The sequence below is a fragment of the Bombus huntii genome, chromosome 2 (assembly GCF_024542735.1).
Source record: "Bombus huntii isolate Logan2020A chromosome 2, iyBomHunt1.1, whole genome shotgun sequence".
Classification (NCBI taxonomy): domain Eukaryota; kingdom Metazoa; phylum Arthropoda; class Insecta; order Hymenoptera; family Apidae; genus Bombus; species Bombus huntii.
In genome coordinates, this window is record NC_066239.1 from 20748642 (window position 1) to 20761238 (window position 12597).

Below are 12597 nucleotides of genomic sequence, written 5' to 3' on the forward strand. Positions count from 1 at the left end.
ATATCTGTTGAAGTGGTCACCACTTTTAAGAAAACTCTACATCTGATCTTTTTAATTTTCTCAAGCACCGAAGCCATCGACAGCGTGTAGACAAAAGACTGCGACGAAGACAGACCATAAACAGTAGACAGGCGACATTGACGGGGTTTTTAGTTATTGGGTAACACAGCTAGCGTGCGGATCTGCACCAGCTCAAATTGTATTCTTACTTTTAATTACACTTCTATTTAAATATATTTTCTGCCTTACGATTTATCCGCGAGTTTTCTCTGTTTACACATCGAATAACCTCAACAATATCGAAATGATTAAATATAATAAAATACACAAAACGGTCGTTGTGATAAACTCTTCGATACATGAATTCATTACTGTCATTATCACGGCCGTGTATAATTAGAGCAGATCTCGCACTGGGTAATACGTAGGAAATACGACAGTGACGAATACGTTCAGGATGGAAGCAATTATTATTTATCAACAATGATTTATATCGAAGTTAATAAACATCGTGCGATGACGATGACGATAACAATAAGCTATTTTTCGTGACGAAACTAATTGTGAACAAAAGCATTCAGATCTATCGAATACGATGGTTAAAGCATCTAGTACGTTCACTGAACGACAATAATCGAATATCCATCAAAGTTAGCTTCTATATAATATACGCGCGTTATTCATACACGAAAGGAGCGTATTGAAATCAATCTTTCCCCTAATAAAACTTGCTAATAACGAGAACCATTGCGTACGATTACTATTATAGTCAATCTATAATTATCAAGCACGATAAATCTTTCGTTAAATACGTCGGACTCTGATAATTAGTATCGAACATTCGATTTCCATCGAGAACTTTCATTAAGCTTCAATTTTCACGAGCGTCTTTCTCATTCGCGTCTGTTCTTCGCTCGAAAATACTTGGACCATCTGTATCGATGTATCTGAAGATACTCGTGCACGGTTCATCGTCGACAGTAACGTCTTTATCGGAATCGAGGTAATTACAACATATCGATAGCAGCCGGCATTCAACTGACAATTTTATCCGACTAATAAGCAGGAAACAGAAAAAAGAGGAAAGGGATATCTTGGAGAAATGGATGCATAAGAGCGAACAAAATGCCTCGCCTCGGGTTTAGAAACAACGAATCAACCCGTTTAACTTTTAATATGGTTTTAATAGTTAATTTTTTTCACAAAATTTCATTCGCCAGACACCTACGGAAAGAAAGAAAAAAAGAGAGGAAAGGCGAGAGAGAGAGAGAGAGAAGGGGAGGGTTCCCTCGACCCGTGGAAATAACTTCGTGCTTCGTTCACTTTCAATGAACTCGAATCGTCGAATCGTGCCATTGAAGCCGAACTGCTTCCTGATTGAAGACTCGCGCCAACGTAATCGCTCAATCGACGAGCACGAGCGAACCAAACGAGGCCGACCAGCATCTTCCTTTCCTTCGAATCGCGCTACCTGCACGCGGCCTGACCGTACCATGGACACGCTCGCGTGTCTCGCCACTCACGGCTATGGAATTCCGCGCTGTCCAATCAATTTCATAGCCGATCGAAAGTCAATCTTCGAAATGAACGTCGAAAGATCAATATTGAAACGAGTCGCTTCGAAATTCATTGAGACGACGAGACGTTTGTTGCTAGAGTGCAATATTTTGAAAAGCATAGCTCACGAGCTGTTCCTTCGCGTGTGCATTCGATCGTATTGTTGGGACAAGAGTCGCGAGTAAAATGTTCCGTTGTTGGATTTTCATTTTTCATAAAGACGAATCGATAACACAGACTTTGAGTGAGAAATACCGATTGAAAACTTGATGCATAATTCAGAATGCAATCTTTGTTTGTTGTGTAAATTTGCGAGATCAAAGATTGACAAATGCAATGCAAAAATTGACTCTGAATATTTCTTCGTCTCCGTGTTATTCGATAGTTAAAAGAATGTACTTGAAAATCACATAATTCGGAAGAAACAGAACCAGCTGTTCGGTTCGAAGATACGAGCTTCTAGCGGTAGATGACAAATTCGCGAAGTTTTGTGAATATCTAATATGGAAAATGTGATAATTAATACTTGTGAAATCGATATATTTCGAGAGAGCTGAGATTTTAATATTTTTGATGTGAATATTTTTCAAGAGAACTTTATAACCAAATGTAATAAAAAGACAATTTAATTCATGCGTGATTGGTTGACAAAGTATTGGATATTTAATCGCTCTCATATGAAGAACAAAAAATGTGACATATCATATTTCTCGCCTGTGGTCTTAAAATGTGTTAGTGCAACGTTAGCCTTTGACGACTTAAAGTATCATTTAATGTGAAATATTTGATCAAATATTTGTTTAATTTGTACATATTGTTGAACCGGTATACCATTGAACCGGAATAAACAAAAACGTTACTTCATTCATTCATTGAAACGATTTCTATTAAACGACTCTATTAAAAGACTGCCATCGATCGTATTCACGAGCCACCTAATTGTCTAACCCAACATACAACGAGTCTCATGTCGAATCACCGATCCCGAAAAACCCGTGGCAGTCGATTCGATTTTATCTCGGCGTTCGTACGGAAACGTGTTGCTCTGGTCGGTGGCGGCGAAACAACGTGCGTGCCGAACAAAAAGGTGAAAAAAGTTGGTGTGCGATGCGTTTGGCGACGGATGGGGACAAGATAGGTGCGGCAAAACAGGCAGGAAGGAAAAGGACAAAACGGGCCAAACCGAGGAGCACGAAGGTCGAGGAAAACTGGTTGCTCGGCGAAAAAATAGCGCTACAGGATTGTATCGGATCACGAAGGTGAGAGACGAACAGGCGGGCGGCTGTGGGTTCAAGTACAACGAAATACAAGAGGGTAGGAAAAGCGAACGATATCCATTCTCATTCCTCCGTGGGGAGTGGATGTTGTGCGAACGAACCGCAGAGAAGACGCGAATACCAATGTACGGGGCACGTAGTTCTCGGCACGAAGAGCGTGTTACGCTTGCAACCGTACACCAGCTTACATTCGCGCCTGTGTACGCCTGTTTCGCGCCGGTGTTACCACGTTACGTAGCCATGTAGATTTATACCCGTTTTATTGCCGTCGCTGCGGCATACTTGCTTTTACGAATACGGCGAACTACGGTCGCCGTCCGGATTTTCGCCGCGCGATGGAATTTCGTTATTTCCACCGAGGCAAGCCCGAACGGCACCATTCCGTGAACGTCGACGTCGTTGGAAAAACTTCGATACTTTATCCTATTGGTACGACGCATCACGCGTGTCTACATGCATTTTCACGCCTTTTCTTGTATCGTTAGGTTTTGCGGTTTAGTTTATCACCGTTGATCGCTGATGATATCGCGTTACGAGAATACCTACGCGTCTTAAAGGTAAAGGCAAGGATGTTGTAAAAGGAAGCTTACGACAGAAAAATAATTTAAAGACATTTTTTTATTTAGAATTCGGTGTAAAATTATTGTAGAAGGGAAATCGCGTGGAAATCAGTGTGGAGTAATGGTGCTAGAAAGTGGAAGATTTATCGGTCGAGATACTACTGCTACGCCGTCTGACCTATGCGACCTTATTCCACTGCTGTACGAGGAACGAGAGACATGGAAGATTTGTTCGAGTCTCGAATTTTTTTTACGATGCATTGAGCGTAACGTAGAACACGTAGAACGTGTCATTCATAGTCTCTAGCAGCACTGTGCGTACGTGTGAGTGTGTGTGTGTATGGTACCGGTACAATACTGAGAGGTACGGTACTTTTCCATTTTGATATAATATACCAATATTTTCAGAAGAAAGCATACCAATGATATTTTAATATACAGTTCAATCGTGCGTAGTAAATCTCACCCCAATAATAAACAAACCATTATATACAAATTAAAAATGGTTAAACATGAAATTTATCAATTTTTCCAACAAAAATGGCCTATACTCCAACTTTCGAATGAAGCGTTTTTCCATCAGATTCTACTTTTCACTATCATAGTACCAAATTTTTGTAGCCATATGAAAGTACCACTCAATGCTACGAAACTTATTATTCTCGAAACTAATAAATTAGTATCTGAATGCTATAAATAATAGGTAGGATAGCGTGTCATTTAGAATCCAATCAAAGCCACGTTTCTAAACTATTAGAGGAGATTGGAAGAGTCTCCAGTCGACCTAAGTTTAACAAATTACTCGATGCTCGTTCTAAAACATCAACGAACAACGAAAGTGCTGTTTGGAACGCGAATTAGCTCGTTTCCGGACACTGAAACGTAAGCAACGTCCGTGCTCGATGTACGAGCGTTTGGCGGGAAACGTATCAAGTTTAAATTGAATAATGCTTGTACTGTAAAATGGGCCTCCATAGCGCGATAACGCCTACAACGATAATATGTAATTCGATTAATATCCTTGGCGCGTGGGAGTTGCTCATACTCCCGAACTATCGCGTGTGTCTCTCGTGTACTCGATCAGTTTCCTCCCGATATTCCTCCGATTCTCGTTAATCGTCATTCTCTCTATAACGACGGTTGTGCGAATATAAATTTTTATTATATTATCATTTCATCACGTTTTATAATCGCTCGGTTCATGCGCGAATTTATACTTTTTCGAATTTCCTTGACGTCGAAAAAGTAAAATCGCAGAAGTAATTACACGCTTTATATTTTAGCTCTTTTACGCTCGATGCTACATATACGCATAATATTAATAACATTCTACTATATACAATAACGTTATACTTTAGCAACTTGTTGATTAATTAAAGGAGCAATGTATTTATCGTTGATAAAAACTGGTTTCGAGTCTTAATGTGCTATGCTTTGCTTGCAACATTATCCAAGCGCTATCCAAACACTGTCCGGAGAAATAGACTTCTGCTCTTATGAAGTAACGAGCAAATAATTTTCCTCTCAGGCCAAAAACAAATTTGATCGTAAAAGAATTAGAACCGTCAAACGAAATTCTATTTAATACTCGATGACTATTTGGTCGAGTTGCAGCTGCATAATTGAAGTTCGATGTCTTAGTAATTCGTCACGCTAGTATGACGCCATCGACTAAAGAAAAATACATAAAATAGAATAAGAGCAGCATGAGGAATACATACCTGAGTGTTTCTGGTATATCCGTAACCCATAAACCTCTCGTCATGAGCCGGGACAATATCCTTTGCCACGTAAAATGGTTCGTAAAGGAATTCGAAGTTCGTCACATCGTGACTGATGTACACCTTGCCAGTTTTTACGTTGCCGAAGTTTTTATGATTCACAGATGTATCTAGTATCCACCTAAACGAACAAGAGTATGCACGTTATAAATATATAAAATTATTTATTATTTAGAAAGAGAGTAACAAAAGACGTAAAAACTAATAAAAATATTAGCAAGATTAACGCCGATGTATAGTCCTTTTCGTATCTCTGTCCGATCCCGCGAAAACTTTCAACGTTTGAAAAATACCTTTTGCATAAAATTTAAAACAAAAAATTACGCATACCGATAACAATTCCTTTATACTTTCTTCGAACTTTGCGAACTTTCGAAGAGTAGAAAAAATTAATGGATAAAGTTGCAAACGATTGAAAGCCTTAAAAGACAAATGATTGAAAAGTACTGACCTGGTAAAATTGGTGGCAAACTGATTGTGGATGAAGACCTTCTGATGGAAAGGCCTGGCCAGTCCCTTTCTCGCTAGCCTAACCAATTCCGTCTTGTTTTGTGGAAATCTGACGCGCGAGTCCAGCTCGTACGTCGGTATCACGTAGGCGCACTTATCACAGGTATCAGTCCTCAGAAATTCGTCCAGAGCGCCGGTCAAATTAAAGCTCGGCACGATATCTACGTCCGTCAAGAACACGTAATCTGACTGGCAATTTTTCCTCGCCAGGTTCCTCATGTGGTTCTGGGGATAGACGTTTCGTATCCGCCAGTTTGTCTGCTCGTTGGAAATCCCGTTCATCAACTCGTTCAGTGTTCCCTCTGGTTTGGCACAATCTACCACCTCTGGCAGCTCGAATTCTCGCGGCTGCCTCTTCGGCGGTCTAACCCTTGGCACAGCCAAGGAAAAAGCGACTCTTTCCCGTATCGGTTCGTAACACTTCCTAAGGTAAATCAGGTACTTCTGAAGAACCTCGAACTCTTCGTCACCAGCTGCGTACAAAGCCACCGACATCGGCCCGGTCCAATGATGAGCCGCCTGAACGACCGAATGCAGCTTCTCGACCGAGCTCTGTGTGGCCAGGCAAACACGATACGCCTGTGATAACTCGACGAAACTAGATCCAACGAGAACGTGGTCGAACGTTCGAAACATTCTACGAGCGTCCCATCTGCCGAGCTTTATGTTCAATTTTAAACCATTCGCGTCAGCTGGCAACGGTTGGTAATCTTGTGTAACGCAGTCCGACTGCTGTTGCTCCTGCTGCTCTTTGATTAAGGTAGCGAGGTTCCATTCGCTTACAGCGTTTGATTCCAAATCCCTGGGTACTTCGTCCGGGATACAGGTTTCCGACTGCAGCAACAGGAAAGTCAATAGCATATTTGAGAGAGCCAGGACAACCACGCTGGTCAGACTGAGGTTCCATGGTCGACATCCCAACTGCATATGAAAGTCAGAAAGTTCGCTAGTTTAATAAACCGTCGATTACCTTGACGTAATGGTGATCAAAGAATATGCGAAAATGAAGCAATTAACGCGATCCCGTTCCCTGTAAACTATTGGTTCGCGGACGAATAGATCTTTTATCGAAATGTTATTTTCTATGTTACTCTAGTAAGGTACAGTGGCTACAAAAAGTATCTACACGTATTCTCATTTTCCGATGAAACGTTTTTTTTTCAGGATCTACATCTCGCTTTCTTACTATAAAATTTGTGTAGTCACACGGGCAAACTATCAAACGATACGAAATTCAATACATGTACTTGAACCTAACCAATTAGTATGTAAGTGTCGTAGTAAAAACGATTTTTTTGATGGAACACTTTTTATCGCAAGCTTTTACGTATAAAATATCGTATTATTGTAGTATTGAAACAAGTTAAAAGTATATTGGTATGCGACAAGAGAACGAAAATACACATATTCTTCGCAATAGCAAGTGTAAAGAGAAAATAAAGAAAGTGTATCGTTTATATCATACGAAACTTAAAGGTCGAGCGAAATATGAGCCGCGATTATGACTTTCGAAGTTTGTTCACCAGAGTTCCCAAGCAAAAATCGTGCCACAGCTATTTCACTGCAAAACACTGAATAAACAAGTTTTACGATAAGGAACGAAGTCTTTGGCAACGGTATATTGGGTCTGTCTAAAACAGAGTCAGCTTGCCTGTTTTATCGTCCTAATTACCACGTTGTCGGTTTCTTGTTACTACCAACGGAAACGCAAGAATAAAATATCAAACATTCGTGAACTGGGAGATGTTAAAATATAACTCAACGTCACTGCATTTTATCTTCCTTGCAATTATCAAACTTCTCTTCCCCCAGTTCTAACTTTTAATAACAATTTTTACTCTTAACAAATATGATATATGTTAGATATGTATATGCTTAGATATATAACTAATTATAATCAGATATATCTATTAACACACTCATAATTAATAACAATCCGCATGATTAAATGCATATATATATAAATTATTAAAAATTCGATGAATAAGAGATAGATAAATAGTAAATACGATCTAATTGAAAGAACGCAAAACGTACGGAATATGTGAAATATATTTATATTAATTTGCTTCATTAAATATATTTAACTTCAAATTTAAGCGCTCGTAGCAATAAAAATATCGTGTCTGAAAAGATGACTAATGAAATGTGGAATGACTTTTATAAAATCGTGTTTCAGAGGAAAAAAACAATAAAACAGAACGTACCTACGTAACCTACAGGGATTGCAAGGTTTAATGAAGTTCTACTACGCAAATAGTATCTTTCTTTTCCATGATAAGACTTCATTAAACATTCCTCGTCTCAAAGGATTCTATTTCTGCTACCGTGCATAAAATAAAAAGCAATTTAAACAATTACTTTGCGCAAATTTTACTCGATCCGATCTGTTTAAAAAAAGATAAGAGCGTACTATTGGAAACAAACTAAATTTTTAACAAATTTCTTCGTGTTATTATTACCATTTCCCCTAACGTTATATTTTCGTTTCATTTTACAATTCTTTTACTTTACCTTCTCTATACAAGAAACTAAAGTCCCGCTATATTACACCTCACAATACGAAAATACAATATCTTTCCGCTAATTGATAAATGAAAATTTTATCTTCATTTTAATTATACACATTTATAACATCGTTAAATGCTCTTTCAACGATACTCTGACGTTAAATCGGTCCGCTAACAACGAAATTACTTCACTCTGGAAGAATATTCCGGGAACAGACACACATATGATACATAGCATATGTACGTAAGTACAATGCACACGCGTCCGATAATTTCCTAGAAAGAGTTTGCAACCGCGTAAATACCTTAGAAATATGTAGAAGTCGTACAGATGGACCGCAACATTCCTAATAATAGCGCAATTACGTTGCTAATCGGAAGAAACAGATTGTAGGTAGCGTGGAGCAGCCACCAAAATGCACGGCAGAACTCCCGGAGGAATCCAGTGAAATTTTGCTTGGAAACAGAACGGTGGCTAGAACGATAATGGATCGTACGACTTCCCAGGGCCCGTTAAAATCGCGCTCATATATAAGCCATGACGTCAGAACAGGCCAAGTATTTAATGAACAAAATAGTTTGCACCTCGAGCGAGATAATCGCCATGTCCAACGATGCTATCTTCATTGGGTTAGGTGTAAAGCATAGCGTATAACTTTTGTACCGGCGATCGCACGTGCAGTATATGATTCCATTTACTGACAATCTTTACGCGCTGTGTCTGTATTAACACGTTGCCTTCCACACGACCCATTCGAGGATCGTGCTGTATTTACCAGACTCATCATCCCTGGATCTGGGAATTGTTTTCCTTTTATGAGTCATTCGTTGTCCACAATATAATAACAACTGCCCGTGTAGTTTAATGAAACAATCCTTTGCTCAGTTCTGATTATCTTCCATGTAATTTATTGTATACTTTAGAAGTATATGTACACTATACGCATGGAATTTTGATGTGACAATTACACATTTTGACGGCTAACAAATTGAGATTCTTAACTGAGGTTTTCTACAATAGGTTTTCTAAAATAACACCTTTTAATTTTACAGATTATAAAAAGTGTATAGACAACTGTCTTTGTAATTATAACGAAAAAAATCCGTTTAAACAAAATTCTGGCGCGCTAAACAAACGCAGTTTTAATTAAATGAACTGTTTAGTTAGTCAACAGGTTCTTTCTCTAGTTTCTCGTATTGAGAAACTAAACAGTTTATTAATTTAATATATACTAAAATAAACTGCAAAAGTAAGCAACTTTTCCAATTGCTTTATTAATTGAATTATAACTGGCCATGAGTAAATTTGTTTCTTTAAATATAAATATAAATCGAAAATGGAAACTTTTAGAGCCTTCTTTTATATCTGTCGACTGTACTTGAAATAAATAAATGCAATTATGAAATATTAAAAGTAAATATTTATCTCATCTATATATAACTCAAAGATATCGTCGTAAAAACGACGATAGTTTTCAATCATGTACTATCTTTATCCTTGTCGCATGCTTCAGTCTTTCGCGCTTCTCGCTGACTATCGCAAGCTTGCGTCAAACGTGCTGATTAGTAACAGACGCTAACTCAACAGCTTTTTTTACCGTTGCTGGAACAATATATGCATTTCCTGAAAAAAGTGTAGATCACGGCGCTCGCAAGGCCTTAATCCTTAAGCAATATATGGTATGGACACACGAGACACTTTGAGCGTATAGAAAAGTAGCTTTTTATGATAAAACCTTCGCTTCCCTCAGGCAATTTTTATATTCAAATTTGAAGTGTTTTCGTGACTTTGCCTCTTTGTGTTTTTATCGGCTTCTTCTTATGATTTAACCTTTACGTGTACAATCAAAATGCTGCAATTATCTAGCCAATTCTCTCTTCGACGAGCAGAAGGATTCTGCCAGGTTTGAATTCGACAGGCTCACTAAGTTTTGTCTAACTACATTATATACCAGGCACATTGATAAAGAAGAAATTTGCTATAAATAACATGTATTCAATGTTAGAAAAGATATCTGCCATCATAAATAATCAGAATGTTAATATAATTTTCTTATATAAGCCTGTGAAGAACATAAATGTAGCATTTCACTCACGCCATTTTTTGATTCATAAATTATTTTAAATGAAGCTGCAAACGAAGAAACTATATCAACTTTACTTGAAAAATTTCTAGATTCGATATTCGTTAAACGTGACGTTTCAAAGAAGCTACATTATGTACCTACGTGTAGCACAAGCTTTATTTGAAAGAACGTTTCATATGCATCGATTTAATGTCGCGAATGGAATATTTAAAAGTTCGTTTCCGTGTAACTCGATATGGAAATATTCACTAACAATACAATTACTTACCAAGATCATTATCCAACATGGCCCAAGACTTTAACACGGTACTATATATCCGTGTGCGTCTATATATGTACGCAGTATGTACAGTGGCCACACGAATGGTGACATTACCTTAACACTGCAAGCAGGCGCAGTTCTGCCTACTTGTACGCGATCCTAAGGAGAGAAAAGTGGAAAACTCGGTTGCGTCCGCTACAACCGAGATTTTTACAGGTCGAAACTAACCTGCCGTACAACTGTGCACTGCACTGTAAAACGTGAGAAAATTTCTGCCGTCCCTCGTACTACCTAAACCTTGAGAGGCGTTCCCATCGTGTTTACGCAGACTTATTAACTTATTTTGACGCGACGTGAAAAAAAGGCTGCCAGTGGAAAATAGAAAGAAGAAAGAAAGACAGACGTCTTCATATTTAGTTTACGGTATTTATTTGCATACTATTTATGGGATATTCGTTTGCATACTATTATGACGTGACGAACGGCTCGACGAGAGTTGCTCGTTATACACATATATATCATATACATATGTGAGCGTGCACGCTGAACGAAACCACACGGTTTTTTAAAAAAAATACAACACTATCAAATAATCAATATTTATGGAGATGCGCGGAAATATTACACGTGGAAATTTCGTCATCCCAACTTGCCGATAAATTCCATGTGAGATCACTATTAATTAAAATTTGTTATGAATCCTTTTTATTAACATTGGATTTTTATTTATTACATCTAAAAACCATATATATTTATATACAATAGATATATATACACACATATAGGGATACGATAAAACATTTTTATCGATTTTTTGATTTCGATGTCCCTCTATGGAAAAAATATTTTAATACGAAATAACTACAAAATGAAAAGAATTTGTTAGATATAAAGATATAAAGGTATAATAATTAAGACCGATAGTATTCTAATATTTGCAATATCTTAATATCCTTTAAGCTTTTAATGCTATAACGAGCGATATTTTTAAAAGTTATATAGAGGCTGGAAAGAAGTGGAAGATGCAAAACGAGTCACGTGTTTCTCCCAATAAAAAAGACAGATCACGAATATTTATTAATACTTATCAGCCTTAGTCGGTGATTAAATAATATCGAAAATTTGTTTACCTTTTTGTTTATTCCATTATTCTCGCGCGAAAACAAATTCCAGAAGGATAATATGATCTATCTTTAGTCATGCACATTTCAAAACATGACACCGTAACAAGACGAAGCGAGGAAGAAATAGGAGAAAGGGCATGATTGATTATGCAAACACGTTGTTATTACTGATTCAGTGTGCCCTGAGCACCGCGTGTAACACGGCTGGCAAATGTGTGCACGTTACACAGCTAACCCATTATCAAATTGTGTACTTGGGCTTTCGTTAGGTCACACACGAACCACAGTGCAGGCTTTACCGGCGCTGAATGTACGATGCAGGACGAAAGCTTGAAAGCACGATTCACTATACCTGTACCTCCCGTATGTTTTCGTGCGGAACTCTATCCTTCCTGTAATCGCAATTTCACCGTGTAATCAACGATACAGGAAATACATGCAACGACGCCAAAGCGCGGTGTCGCGCATTATCGAACTAAACTTTTGCTTCACGATAGAACGATACCATACGTTGGCCGTTTGTGTCGTCAAAAAAGTAACAAATTGAACCGCGCATACGATACAGGAAATACGAATATATTACATAATTCTTTCCATTAGTATTATGAAATTTGATTCAATTTGTACGTGTATTTCATTTCTAAAAAAAAAAACGCTTTATATGCTACGGAAAATTAATTAACTGGGATTTTCGAAATTCTCGAATTTTGTAAAATGGAAATATTTGAATCATATCCATACACGACGAAGTAAAGTAATATGTAACTTTCAAAAACAAAGTAAGGTATTGAAGATGAAATTTTATATGTTTACAAGTTTTTATATGAATTAATTGACAGAGCATAATCGAAGAAAAGATTAGCAGAATTAAACATCTACAAATAACATTGACTCGCAATTCCAATTCCGTACGTCACTCATACGTATGA

General features: G+C 37.7%; 1 protein-coding gene across 1 annotated transcript in view; it reads right to left on the reverse strand.

The window, feature by feature from the left end:
* Nucleotides 1-12597, reverse strand: part of LOC126875009 (beta-1,4-glucuronyltransferase 1) — a 37059-nt gene that overhangs the window by 14655 nt on the left and 9807 nt on the right. Inside the window, exons 2-3 of the mRNA XM_050637633.1 lie at nt 5627-6606; nt 5116-5296 (exon numbers count right to left, since the gene is read on the reverse strand). Of these exons, the coding sequence (XP_050493590.1) occupies nt 5116-5296; nt 5627-6606 (1161 nt within the window). The remainder of the gene's footprint in view (nt 1-5115; nt 5297-5626; nt 6607-12597) is intronic.